We start from the raw sequence: 15,208 nt of genomic DNA, 5'->3' as shown, positions 1-15,208 counted from the left end.
TCTTAACATTTAATTTTACAAAAATACACATGGCACTTTGAAGACATATAAGCGGGCAGCAGGCCCGTTCAATCGAATCACAGAGCTGATGCGTCAAATCAGATCATAGTGGTCTAACAGCAGACGTTGTTCAGGTGGCAGTTTTTGTCCCCACAGTATTACGCCATCGTTCAAGCGCTGAAGGATTTGGGCTCCCTTGGGTTTCTCTAACCAGCATATTATGTTTAGATGCACAAACCTAATAGGAGGCTAAGACACTTCAAACTCTGATCTACTGTAAAAGTAGCTGAGAGGTAAGAACTGAGAAGAGTGTGTGTGTGTGTGTGTGTGTGTGTGTGTGTGGGAGGCTGCAGGTGTTAAAGCTACTTGTGGGTAGATGCTGTGATGTTCAATAATGCATCAGGTGCCACTGCAGCACATTCATTAGTGTGTGAATCTGTGTGCGCTCACCTGTGGGCGGATGACTCTCTCAATGTTCTTCAGGGCCGTGTCAGGGGAGGGGGGTGAGCAGTCTGGAGTGGGGCCCGTTGAGCAGTTGCCATGGTTACTGTGCTCCCCCTCACTCACCGTTGCATGGGACAGGTGACCTTACAGAGAGAGAAAGGGGAGGTCAGTTTCTTCCTGTTTTCGGCACCCGTTAGAGAGTGAAGTTACTCCAAACAAAGTCTGGAGGAACTTGGGGGGCTATTGGTTTCACACAAATTAAAACACACACACACACACACACGAGAGTATGCACAGAACCTCAGTTCTTTGGAAACTATCCAAAATTATTATTCACTCACACGTCTCACATCTCAATCATTTCTTTAGAGCAACATTCATTTTCTCCAAACACCTGATCTTTCCAGTTCTAAAATACACAAAGTGGATGAAAAGCATTTCCAAAACGCTTGTGCAGAATAATCCAGTTACAGCTCTTTATAGTCACACTAATTGTCTTTTTGAAACTTAATCAAACTTTCCTCAGTCTTATTAGTTATGAAGATTGGCTTTCGTGCTGTACTGGTGTAAAAATACTCTGAATAAGAGAGGAATTAAAAACAGTTCAACTCAACATCTAATGTGTCACGCAGAAGATTTCAACCTGAACATATACTAGACATTGTAATAGCAACACCAACAACCACAGCTGGACAATATGACGGTTGCCCCGTGCAGTTTGCTGTTTTTCAGCCACAGACACGCACAATCCATGTGTGCAGATGAGTGTTGGAACTAATTTCCCCAGCGTATGATCATTTAACATAAGGAAGGAAGAAAGGAAGAGACAATGCTGAAGAAGCCCAATTTAAATTTCAGAGGGAGAAAGCATCTGTGTTAATCAACTGAGGGAGACAAGCACAAAACAAAACACCTTTTTCCAAAATACTGTTGTCAGAGATGCTGACACACACACAAACACAGGAGCAGATACACACACAAGTGGCTTTCTGTCCGGTGCCACCTACTAATATGTCCCCCATTACACACCAGAATAGCATCAATTATGGTGCAAGACCCAGCCAGAATGGACACACACACACAGATACACAAAATGACGATCGGTAATAGCCAAGTTAAGTAATTATTTGGATGGATTGTTACTTGAAGACACAGCACCAATCGTCAACTATCACATTTCAGATCAAACGGAATTACTCTTTAAAAGTTGTGAGGGTGTGATTTTTCACAACTCCCACAATTCTTCTTCTCATATTCAGAGAAAGCAAAGCCAGGGATTTAAAAGAAAATTAAATAAATAAAAATGCGGAGCTGCTGATGTTGTTGTGGATAATGACGCTGGTACAGTTTCCTGTTATTTAATGGGCTACATCATATTTGCCAGGATGTCTGGGATGATGAGGAGGATATTTAATCATGTTTGTTTGTGGTCTCATAAGAACAACAACATTGTAGTCAGAATCTTCGTTTTCTGTTTTCGGTGTTGAAACTTTTTGTTTGAATAACCTGAATAACCTTTTATCTGTGATTCATGATATGTTCTCAAACTCTGAGAACCCGGTTAGATTTGAGGAATAAAATCACTGGAGAACACTCTGGTCATGTGATCTCAGTGACCTCAGAAATAAACATGACCCTGTTAAATAGATGTGACAAGATGAAAACAGTTTTCCATCCAATTTAAACTAAATGTACCGCTCACGCCATCCATGCCTCGTCGAGGCGACACCTCTGCCCACACTTTTAATGACTTTTCTGCTCTTTTGTTGCTGTGGATCATTACACCTGGATTGCTAAGGAGACGAGTGGAAAATTAAAAGAACTTCTCATATGCTTTTCAATCTTGAGTCAATCTTTGCTAATGTCAGTGCTTCCATGGCCTCATCTCCTTTTGCCTTTCCAAACAAAAAGAACAAAGGGTTCAAACTGTTCTGCTCTCTGGTCAGCAGTAGACAACCTGTATGAAGCTGGCTATAAATGTCAGTTGAGTAGCATGTTAATTGCAGTTTAATTTTAGACTTGGTGCAAGGACTTTAAAAAAGAGCAGCTCCATCATGAAGCTGCTGTAAAACGCCTGTTTTATTCACCTGCCTCAGAGTTCGATCCATCTTCCATTTATCCAATTCAAATTTCAACAGTCTGGCTGCAGATTTGGAGACCAGTAATCAAGCACTGTTTATTCCTTCAGGGAAAATGACACATCTTCAAGGCGAATACTACATCTGTTAACGCATGTGTATGCCCTGAAGTGTGTGCTTGCATGTGCAAATACTGAGAGGTCTTTACCTGACTTCACCCGAGGTTGTTAAAGTCCATACAACTGCAGACAGACACACACAAACAGACACTCACCCTACAGGAGCTGCTTGGAGCTGAATCATTGATTAAATGTGGGTGTTGAACAGAAAAAATAAAAACTGGAAAATTGAGAGAAAGGGAGGACGCAGCAAAGTGATATAAATAGATAAAGATGGAGGTTTTGTCCTATTGAGTAAATAAGCCCTTCAGCACTGAGGCTTTGATGATGGATGGGAGGTGTGTGTGTGTGTGTGTGTGTGTGTGTGTGTGTGCAGGCTCTTGTGACGTGCTTCCTATAGATCTGCCTTAACCTCACTCGGGGAAGCGCTGCTCTCTTTGCCAAAGGGAATATGCTCTTGCACATTTAATTGCATATATGTAACACATGCAGGATCATATTAATGTAACTGACCTCCATTCAGTTGCATTAAGATTCATGTTAATGTGTGTGAGAAATGACTTTTGGGGGAAAAATGTGGAATACTTCAGGTTTCAGGTGGTACAGATTGCCTTCACATGGCAAACTTAGAACGGTCGATACCTTAGAGCGCGAATGTGACAGATTCCTCTCTGTGTATTTCCAAGGCCAGCTTCACAGCTCGTTACTGCAGCCATACAGCAGGAGGAGTGTGTTTAAGTGAATACTTGGTGGGAGTGAGTGCTTGAATCAGCAGTCCTCTTCCTAACCCACTAACGAGACAAGAACTGTCAATTTTTGGTGTGTTTCTTCGAGCTGCCAGTTCTGCCTCCATGCCACTCCGACAAGTGGCAATCCATATGTGAGGGTGCATTTATGTGGGTAGCTCCTCTTAGATGCTGTTTTCCATGTCAGAGTGACAAATTACAATGACAAGCTCTCTTCATCGTTGTCCCACAATAAGAATGTCGCGGGTTTGATTCCCAGCCCAAACATGTCGAGGTTAACAGGACGGAATAGCATGGAGATGGATGAATTTAGATCCCCAGAGACTTGGAGCAGACCCCTCCAGAGAGATGAGACCAAAGCCGAGACTGGACCCAACCCTCCAGAGATGAGACCGGACACCTCCAGAGACCAGAGACTAAACTAGAGAGTAAACCAGACCCCCACTAGAGAGTCTCGACAATGACTTATTCTTCACTAGATCACCTTGACTTATTGAATAAATAGAGCTCCTATTGAGCTGAAGCATCAACACTAACTAAAGACCGTGTCTACTTTGTCCAAGACAGCTGAACCCAAAACTGAACCCAAGACTTGCACATTGTCGGTTTTGAATTTGCTGATAAAAAGATATAGAAATGTAAAATAATACAAGGAAACAGACAAAGAGGACAAAACACAACAGAAAATTGGAAAGAAAAATTAGAATAGTGATTGTGCCAGATAAAGAAACGTGCAAACCGTTCTAAACACTGATTTCCTCGGGCCGTCATTGCCTCCCATAACAAATCACTGGGCTTCAACCCTTTTAATGGAAAAGCCCTGGAGGTAATACTGGCTGCCATTAGCCACTCTCCAGCCTAAGTGGGACAAATGGGGCGAGACAACGCAACATCACTGCTTTAGAGAGAGCTGAGTATTCAGTATTAAGAATTACAAATGCTTTGACACTTTAAAACTAGAGTTAAAAAAAAAAAAAAAAAAAAAAAAAAGGAAAACAAACCACTGTCCACAGTAGAAACTTTGTCAAAGTAAGAACAGATTATTATTTTTATACTTGCTAAGTTTAAGATGTCCTGAAGTGTGTTGTCTTATTTTCTCAAAAGAAGCTTCACTGAAAACGTAATTTTTTTTTTTTCCCCTGGATACATATGTATCCCAATACATGCACATAGACAAAAAGACATGTATTTTCATGCACACGTCAGCAGTGGCTTGTTTACCAGCCAAAGACAAGTGTGTGTTTATCTCGGGAGGAGCCCGTCTGATAGCAGAAAAGAAGTACTTCAGCTCTAACCACTTGGCAACGCTCTTCACTCTTGGTTTGCTCTGTACGTGACCTGAGGCTTTGAGTCTCTGCCAGTCCTGCTCCCACCTGACCACTAACTGCTTGTCTACTTCATGCGAGGATCAAATCTCACCTGCTCTGTCTTTTCTTGTGGCTGCAATTTGGGTGTCAGCTCTGCAATCCTGTGGTACAGTCCTATTGTGGCAGAACTGATTATAACAGTTGATCATTTTCCAGCATGCACCAGAGTTATTTAAGGACTCTGATTTCAATGGCAAGAAAACAAAATCGGAAATATATCCAGGTTAAAGCAGCAATCTTCAGATGACAGAGCAATGGCAGAAAAAAGTTAAGTTGGAAATTAATTTGATTTTGGACAAAATTTATTTCGGTTTGAAAAAAAATAAAAAAATAAAAATGCAATTTCATCAGAGAGGAATTCATCCTTTGGAATCATAAGGCTGAGCTAAATGACTGCATTAAGACTTATTGAGCCAAAAAAGAAAAAGAAATAAAATTAAGGTCAGAGCAGGCAAAACAATCATATGCACACGAATTTTGATCTTAAGTGTTCTCAACTTTATCTCTACATTTATATCTTATACATTATGCTGCTTTACAGTCACATTTCTCGCCTCCTCTGCGCTCTGTGTGTGTAGTTAACAACTTGTTATTCTAAGTACTATTATGCTAAGCGTTAATAAATCCCTTTTAAGCCAAAGATTGGCAGAGGTTGACCCTGAATATTTGAAACTCAGACTGAAATACTAATGTGTTTGTGTGTTGTTGCTGTCTTTTTTTTTTATAAACACAATGGAGATGATGCTCAGCTCTGTTGGTGATGTCAGTGAGGTCAGTCCTCACAGCGGTGACAGCTGCTCTGCTGTTATAGCTACAAACTGAAGCTGATTCACTTGCTATTGTTTTTCATGAACTCTTGAAGCTGTCACTGATAGTCATTTTAATCCCCAGAGATTATCCAGGGCCTAATCGCCGCTGTTTATGTACTGTATACATAACTTTTTCTTTTTATGATGTATCTTCATTGTTTCCTTCATGTGTTCGAAATACAGAACAGTATTTTTCTGGTACAGTATTCAGGGACTCATTCAATTTTGAATTAGCTGATTATGAAACATTATATTAAAAATGCAGGAGAAATTTGTAATTATCTCATCCTATTTGCAGATGATGTATTGAGAGGTAATTTTTTTGCAGTGTAATGCACCATCCATGTTCTTTCCATTTCTTTCCCCTCAGATAAAGAGTCTGACTCCTGCCCACGTCAAATTAGTCTGACATGTGACTGGATTTAAAGCAGAAATCCAGGATTTTCCTTCCTGCATTGCAGATTCACACTCGTAGCTGGTTTAGCCTGAGAAGACCTCCAACTCCGGTCAGTATCAGGTCAGTATCTGATACCTGCGCATTTCTTCTTTCTCATATAATACACATCATTGAAGTTTCTTCTCACTTCTCTTATCTTAGTTGGCATTTAGATTTTTCTAGTTACTTTGTTCCCTGATTATCTGTTTATGTCTCGCTCACTCTCATTTTGACTCTCCATCTATGTGTCTCTCTCATTTGGCCAGGTAAGAGCAATCAGAGAGAAAAAACAACACCCACACTGTTCACTTACATCAGTGGAGCAATTTTTTACCAAAACACACTTTGGCATAAAACAGCTAACCTCCCAGTTCGCTACTGACACACACACACACACGATCGGGAACTGGGGGGGGGGGGGGGGGGTGTCACTAGCAAGGCAGTTCCCATGGCAACATACAGGTGACTCACCATCTGGTGATGCAGTTGCCTTGACAACCTGCAATGTGTAGCAACACGAAGGGAGCCGAGTGAACGGGAAGAAAACATTGTGGGGGTTTGTTGTCATGGGAGTCGAAGTATAATGCCACAGACCAAACAAGTGATGAGCAAACACAATTGTCTCGAAGGTCTGATGCTGGAGGATTAGCCCATACTGAATCCAGTACTGAAAACAGACTGGATGAAAGTGTGGATGGCAGGGAAATAGCAACTCAATCAGGAATGACGTGCTGAATAGTCACTTTAGCTCAGTCAAAATGCAGGATTACAGAATTGTCTTAGAGCTGCACTAATCAATATCTTCACGTGAACAATAAGCATGTAAAATTTGTTCCTTGTGGTGAGCACTCCAACATTGCAGTTCCTCTCAGCATTGGAGCATTTTAGTATCTTTATTGGTTTCTCTGCTGATGTTTATTCTCACTGTTGCAATGGACACACAACTTGTCCATTTCAGACACAAGCTTTATAAAATTTGTGACTAGCGCAAGTTTAACAAATTAACATACAACCAATGACACAGGCAGTGGTGAGGTTCATAGCTTCAGAGACGATGTTCAAGACTACAAAACTAATTTTTCATGTTTAGCTATTTGACTAAGTGATTAATCTGGCTGAAAGTCAGTCTGGTGGCCAACTGAACTAGAGGCATTTGTCACAGTTCATCACAGTTGATTCGTTTTAGATTGACAACAATATTTTTGAGCATTTTAAATATCAATAAATCAATCCCATAAACGTCAGCAGTAAACATGCTGGATCCCAAAACTAGACTAGAATATCTTAATTAAATTGATATTTTTGCACAGAGTTGGAATTGTGCCTTACCGTTGTCAGCACAGGTGTTGAGACGGTGGTTGATATCGAGTGAGCACGGTTTGCGTGTGACAGCAGTGGTCACAGACTCATAAGGGTTGTCTTCATCTTCTGGAAGGAAGACATCCAGGGAAGGTGATGTGACAATCTCTGCTGAACGCTTTGAGTCCTGGGATGGGGGAAGAGGAAAAACAAAAGAGAAATGAAAGGCAGATAATTTTCATTTTATGAGCTTCAAAAGAGAAGAACAGCAATAAAAGAAAAAAATATGTGATAAAGAAGATGCCTAAATGGCATTTGATGTGGATTTTCAGATACCCATCTATTGAGAAACAATGATGTCCATCTTTATAGTCACCGCTTTGACAGAGGTGCATGATGGGAAACACACACACACAAAGCAAACACTGAAAACTTTTCTCTCTTCTTTTCAATCCTGGAGAATATATTATGATGCGTCTTCACAGTCCCTTCAGGACTTCTGGGTTTTGTTCTCTGTGATCTCAGTTATCACAAAGGATTTGCTGGAGCTTTTTCTTAGAAGAAAAAGCAGGGCCATCTTCAACATGCGTCTACTGTGAAATTGTTGAGACTGTTGAAGATTAGCGATAAATCATAGGCAATCTAATGTTCATTTGCAAGTCAAGTGTTTTTTTTTTTTTTTGTTTTTGTTTTTTTTAAACGAACAGGTGATTGCAGCTGATTTGCTGAAATTTTTGGGAAAATAATTGTCAGTTTATACAAAGAATGTGGCAGAAGATGTCAGACAGCAACATACTGTAATCATTCATAGATGTTTCACGATCTCCACCTTTCACAATACGAGAAACAAAGGATTCATTTCACTGTAAACTAAAGAGGTGGCTGCTTTTAAATTCTTATCTGCAGTCTAATCGCTTTAGGGTCTAATCATATGATGAGCATGAGTTGAAAAACAACTGCAAAGAAAGAGGACAGAACATCCCCTTAAACCAACATTTTACACCCGATTAACTGATCAAAAACAGTGTTTTATGCAGCTGAAACTGTTTTATTGTGTATGTTGACGTAACTATTCACACACACAATATAGAGTCACCAATTAACCTTAATGTGAACAGCTTTGGACGATGGGAGGAGGCCAGAGGGACTATGCCACAGGGGACCAGGGTTTAAGGTCAGAAGTCAGAAGCCAAACGTCTCAGCAGTAGCTTTGATTCCCAAAAACTGACTGCATCATTTGGCATTACCTTGATTTGCTCTGCATCAACTCTGAGGGGCCAGATGGAGAAGAAGAATCTATCTAAAACAACTCCTGCATCCTCCACTTACTCATCATCGCCCTGGCTTTCTGGAGCTCTCTTCACTGTCCCTTGACAGCAAAATGAAAACATACAAACTTTGCAAGGGTAAATCATAAATGATCTTTACTCATCAATCCATTTGATACAAGGGGATTCAACACTCCTCCAATGAGCACACCAGGAAGAAAGGCACTTGATGATATTTCTGATATGTTATTAAACTGCTAATGGTTAGTGTGCTCTTCATTCACTTCCTTAATTAAAGCTGGTGCACTTTTGTTTGTGTACCTTATTGTAAGTCACTCTGAATAGCGAGACTGCCAAGTGCCTAAATTGTAATTTGCATACTAAATGAAATGCATCGATGATTTTCACCAATAAGGGTTTGCAGCTTCTCCATTTGCAGACAATTAATTCTGAGAAATATGTTTAAAAAAAAAATAAATAAAAAATATCTCTATGGAGCTTTTATATAACTGACTTCTCTCTGGGCATTAGAGGAGAATTTCAGATTACACTTTGTTGCAGCATTGGTGAAAAGGTTGAGCCCCAAAGGGCTCAAAGAGGGAGCTGAGGACCAAAAGGTCCCTTATCTCCGAGGCAGATGTGTACCCAGAAAGAATGAAAAACAGGAGTGAATGATGTGAAGCAGGGGAAAAGGTTACAGGGGCGAGCGTCATTTCAGCCAAAGAGACAAAACATTTCTTTCCAGAAACACAGCCTTTGGATGAGTGCTTTTTTTCCCACAATGCAACAGTCTATCATCATTTCAGAAGTGTCACTTGGCAACCTGCCCCTGGTCGTACTTTCTCAACCCTCTGACTATCTTTCCCCTCTTTGCCCCCTCGCAATTCCCTTCCCTCGTTCAACAGCCATAACTCTTGCTGTCATCTCCTGCTACTACATTACCCAGACTGCATCAAGCCATCAATCACACACTGAGCACACTCAAAAGAGATTAATCATTCTGACTGATAGAGCAATCAGCCTCTTGATGATTCCTCCCATTCGCGGCACACTTTATTAGAAGACCTACAAACTAGCTGCTACCTGCTTTTCTATCTCCATCAGCACTCCAATTAGACTGCCATTAAAAACTAATGGAGATCCAGTCACTCTTTTATGCTTTCTCTCTGCAGGTGGTCAGACCCTTGACTGACACTGATTTGACCTGACAGCCTGGTTAGCTACAGATTTCACTCACAGAGCTGAAGGAAATGCTGAGAACTCTCTGATAGTCAGAAAGAGATGCAACTCATTCACTGCTGTTTTCAAGGTAACAAAAGCTTGGCTTTAAATCATGAACTTGTCTAAAAAGTCAGATTAAAAGTAAAATTAATCATTTTCACTTAAATTTTTGGGACTCAAGCATAATAATTGATTACAATTGTACAAAATACAATGATTGATAAAAAAGCAAGACATCAAGTGGGAACGCTTGTCTCCACAGATCGCTCCACAAATCGCTAAACTGTGCTCACATGCACTTAAATTCTGTAGTTACAGATTGATTTCTGGAATATCACATGAACCAGAAGCCTGATTTTAGTGACTTGACCAGATCCAATATCGTCACCTGTAGTTAGTCTAAATAAGCTTTAATTTATCAGTACAGACTGACTACAATTACTGGAGCCCAAAGAAATTTTAGAAGACAGCTCGGAGTCCCCAGAGGATGAATCCTAATGACTTCTGTGATCCTCTGGTGTTATTTAGGTTTATTAAGTGCAAGACTGTGACATCAGAGACTGGGGTTCGACTTATAAATCTTCCATGTGCTTAGATTTGCATAAAATGGTTTGTTTAAAATCAGGCGAAGAGTTCAGCCTCACTTCAGGTCACCAAGGTCATGATCTTGCCTTAACTTTTATAAATCAGCATTCCTATTAACATTAATTAACTTAATTCCAAGGGCATCAGATTTAAATGTATATTCAGTTGAATGCTGCACAGTTAAAGTGAATTAATCTCCCTTTCCATTAGTAAGGGAGAATATACTATGGAGCTTTCACAGCGCCTCAGTTTACAGGAACACTGCACATTAATAAATGTAAATGTGATCGACAAGCTATTTTTCATCAGTGCTAGTAACTAGGACTGATTATTACTGGCTTATTGTAAGCACTGACTCACTGTACTTTACCAGGAATTGGCCTCATGGCAGAGAAATGGAAGAGGATGCTGCTCTTTGGAGCAAGCTGAGGTAAAGCATGAAATGAAACTATGTTTAAGTAGAAATAGAAAAAGTGGAACCATTGTCTTTGCAAACGGAAATGATAAGGTTAATAGAAAATTCAGTCCGAATTGGGAATAAAACATCAGTGCCACAGGTAGAGTAGCCTCAGTTATAGATTCACTGAAGAAAACGTGTGAAAGCATGAAGATTTGTCTGTAAAGTCTACAGGGAGAAAAATTATATATAATGAAAATTACGAGGTAAAAGTGATAGGAAACAGGAAATTTTTCAGTTTAGATGAAGTGAATCATAAAAGATCTAAGAAATAAGGACTCTCATAGCTTGGATTGTAAATAAATTTCTCCCTCAGACTGCGTGCTCCTGTTTTGAGCTCCTATTATTTGCGGCCTTTATCACAACTTCCTCATATTGCTCTCCTTCACTTCTACATTATCTCACATTATTCCTGTTACTCTAAATCTGCTGCTTCCACCCAAACAGCTCAGGAAGAAACCGAAAGGGAAAGAGTGAGGAAAAATCTGACAGGCCTAACAAAAACCATCACCTGGCACAAAGACGAAAGGATGCCAGGATCTAACTGAAGACTTAGTCTGTCAGTGAATCCCGATGAGACAAGCACAGGACAGACAGACAGAGCGGGAAGAGGAAAATTTGTTTGTATTGAGGAAGGGAAGTGGAGGAAGTGGGAGTGCAAGGCAGTTTAGAACAGAGACACAAAAATAGGATTCAAGCATAGAAACATGCTTGAATTCTCACAAAAACAGCAAGAAAGAGACAGAAAAATAGCCAATTCAGGCACAGTGGAAAGAACAACGAGCTGAAAAATCCAGCAATTCACTTGCTCTCCTTGGCCAGGACAGCTACTGCAAGAAAATCCCTTAGACATACGTCTACAGTGAGTCCACCCAAATGTAGCGATAAAATTTATTCAGCAGTGTCACACCGAGTTTAACTACCTGATCTGTGGATGGTATCGTCGATCCTTGTCCTCCTCAGCCCTGAAGGTCAGGCGACTGTAAAAAGTGGCAGAACAGGCTTCACACGGGACGATATGAGCAGTCCCTCCAACAAACAAACACTCAGTCTTCATTCATTTCCCTCCCTCTGCCCTCCACCCTCCTTCCCCCTCTATCTTTCAGGGCAGAGATAGCACACAGAGAAACTTGTGTCTGAGCCGAACAGGAAGAGAGCAGACAAACAGAGGCCTCCTCTGGCCACTAATTAGCAGGTCGTACACTCCCGTCCAATTGCAGAGCCCAGATTAACAGTTTTAGTGTGGTTGTGTGTGTATGCATGCTAAAGGGTTTACACACGTGACTGAGGGATTTTATGTTATGGAATTTGATTTTTTTTCCTGCGTAGTAATGCAGTGTGGTCTGTCAAATGGGCAAATTTGAGCTCATGTGCTTGCTTGTCTGTGCAAGAGCTGAATGAATGTCGGTGTGTGCGTGCATTTGTTTAGAGAGCTGATAAGACAAATGGGAAATGTTATTGTCGTGGTCACGTCCGAAGAACTTCCAGCTTAATCCTGTGACTCTCTCTTTTCCTCTCTCTATTTCTGTCTAACCCTATACTGTAAAAGTCACAACCCAACCCACCCATCCATACACTGCACACTGAGTTCATAGGCCATCAGATATGAATAGAGGCTATAATTTGCTGGTATTTCCTCATGGAGACTATTTGATTAGAGAGAAAAGGGAGGGCTGGACACCAGAAAGTACAATGGACCCTCTGAGGGCCTCATTGAGAGGAGAGATGGAGGGAGGCACAGTCATGACAGGAACATATTGGGACTAACTGACCAAATAAAACAAGACCAAGTTCATCCTCAACTCGAGCAAATATGCAAGGAAGCACACAACCTTTCTGAGGGTAAAATAAAGAGATTAATATTAATCTCATGGCATGTCTTAATTAACCTATTTTAGCATTAAGCTTGGAAGTGAGGAGAAACTGCTAACATGGCTCTTGTGAAAGGACTTTACTGGTTAGTGAGTCTCCCCGTCTTTGCACAGTGGTGAGTTTTTTTAATCTGCCCAATCTCGATGTTACAACAAGGGCGGGATGCTGTGCACCACTACTGTGTCTGGCTGTGGTGTGCCAGGAAATTATTCATTTATTCTCCCCATAAAGCACAAATCATCTTGTGTGTGTCTTAAACAGATTCAACAAACATCTATGAAACATCTTATTTAGCCTTCCTTCACTCTTCCCTCTGCAAGGGAGAAATAATTTATCCCAAATCTTAAACCATTGTTTTAAAAACCACAGAAGTGAGAGAGTGCAAAACTGGGAAACCCAAAGAGAGCTAGGGAACAGAAAAAGGTGCAGGCTGGTCAGAGAAGTGAGCAGGTACTGCCTTGCAGAATCCGTTTGACTAATCCCACAAAAATAAAATCAGCTAGCTGAGCCACCCATGGGAAACCGACTGTCGCTCCTCAGAAAATAACACCCTTCACATCCCCTGTGATGGCTGCTGTATTGAGCAAAGATCCAGCTGCGGCTTCTCCTGGCTCCACGCTTAATCCTTCAGACACCGCAACCAGCCGGAGCAGCAGGCTGAGGACACAGAGCCACCACTGTGCAGCCCAAACTTCACTGTGCTCTTGGGCGGATTTTGTTGTATTTAATAAAAATAATAAATAGTTGGATAAACAGACTAAGCTGACATCAGCATTTTAAAACATTACTTTTTCTATTATTTTTAATGGAACTTCATAGGATATCATTTTGCTTTGTAACAACTTCACAAAAATCTCTGTAACAGTAGAGCATTTTCAGCTAATTTTAATATTATTTTAATATATTTCATATCAAAACATTACTGTACCTGCTACAACAAGATATTATCACTTGAGAATCATTATATAACATTGTATTTTTAAATTTGTACTTATTTCCATTTAAATGGATAAATATAATATCATGAAATGAAATGGGACTCAGTGAATCACTTGCGCTGAATAAATTACCATCAGCGATGGTTCACTGTTAAAAATGGCTTCCCATTCACTGCGTTTATGGGTACACTGTTTTTATCCCTCAATCATGACACAGGTAATTGCTTTAGGGGAAGCTTACAACTCCCACTGGTTTCACATAAACCTTGAACACACACACACACACACACACACACATCCTGTACTGATGCACAGGATGACAGAAGATCTAACCTTGTTTTGGAGGGCCTTGCATGCTGTGATGCGGCTCCAAACTATTGCCGGTACCATCACAGTAAATTCTATCACTAAAGATCTATCTATGCTTTCTACTACAAAACAGTGTATCTACTGTTAAGTTATTACGTGACATATGTGCAAAAATCTGAACCATTCCTCATAAAAATCTAACTGCTGTTGTGCGGTTAGGCTACCTTACATAGGGACAGGAAAAATGACCTACAAATTCTAACTATAGCCAAGGAGAGAGAAAAATAAATAAATCTGAAGGTGAAGGGGGGGAAAAAAAAAAAAAAAAAAAGAGGAACGTGTATCTGCCACATGTCAGACTGGCGAAAACTAAATTCATTTATACCTGCTGAGGTCTCCACAGATGGTCTTTACACACTTACTGACTTTATTGCTAAGAGGAAGATGAGGAAAGCAATATCACGCTCATGTTGGGGTATAAGGCTGCAGCCAGTTAAGGATCATCTTGGCATTGAGATATAACCTGACTTATAACTGAGATATGACATGTTAACTATTGAGCAAAACAGTTTCATTATCAATCACTTTATCCAACACGTTTCATCCAGGATGAAATATCTCAAATAAACTATTTAGACTACCATCAGCCTCACTCAGACTCTCCGTTCTGTTGGGGTTAGTGTCTATGTTGTTGTTTTAGTCCATTTAGCACACACTGCCATAGACTGTGTGTGACAGGTTTATCTTTATTTTAACCATAAAACATTAGCTCTTTCATCTGGGCCCACAATACAGTGTTTCACATAAAAAGATAATAAAAAATATCGCTTATTCTAACACTCCACAGGTTTTTGGCACCACAACAGCAGAGGCAGGGTTAGTTGGAGCTTAGTGTAATACTGGTAACGCAGGAGACTTTGTTGTAACTCCCGTTCCTCATTCTCCAATCTTTTCTCTTTTCCTATTTATTTCAAGGACAACGAGACATCCCACCTCCAGCGGGAAGTCAAACTACACAAACAAACTATCTGCATACTCAAGGGCAGCATATCTGGAAGCCATTGCATTTCAGTAGAAAGCATGTGACAGCCGATAGAGGTGTGTGTGTGTGTGTGTGCACTGCACATCCCACAGAGATGAGGAGCAGAAGGAGAAAAGGAGAAATAGATAAAAACCGACAAACAGCTCAGGAAGAAGAATTTTAAAATTCATTTCTATTTTGAGCAAATAAAATAAATAGTTAATGGAAAAAAAATCGAA

The 15,208-nt window shown here is 40.4% G+C and overlaps 1 protein-coding gene across 2 annotated transcripts in view; it reads right to left on the bottom strand.

Moving 5' to 3' along the window:
• anks1b (ankyrin repeat and sterile alpha motif domain containing 1B) overlaps positions 1–15,208 on the bottom strand; it is a 164,032-nt gene that overhangs the window by 71,861 nt on the left and 76,963 nt on the right. For both annotated transcript variants that reach the window (XM_029494747.1, XM_029494748.1), the window contains exons 11-12: positions 7,329–7,485; positions 451–587 (exon numbers count right to left, since the gene is read on the bottom strand). In XM_029494747.1, the coding sequence (XP_029350607.1) occupies positions 451–587; positions 7,329–7,485 (294 nt within the window). The remainder of the gene's footprint in view (positions 1–450; positions 588–7,328; positions 7,486–15,208) is intronic.

This window comes from Echeneis naucrates, chromosome 23 (assembly GCF_900963305.1).
Source record: "Echeneis naucrates chromosome 23, fEcheNa1.1, whole genome shotgun sequence".
Classification (NCBI taxonomy): domain Eukaryota; kingdom Metazoa; phylum Chordata; class Actinopteri; order Carangiformes; family Echeneidae; genus Echeneis; species Echeneis naucrates.
The sequence above is the reverse complement of the archived record's forward strand: the minus strand, read 5'-3'. Positions and strand labels throughout refer to the sequence as shown.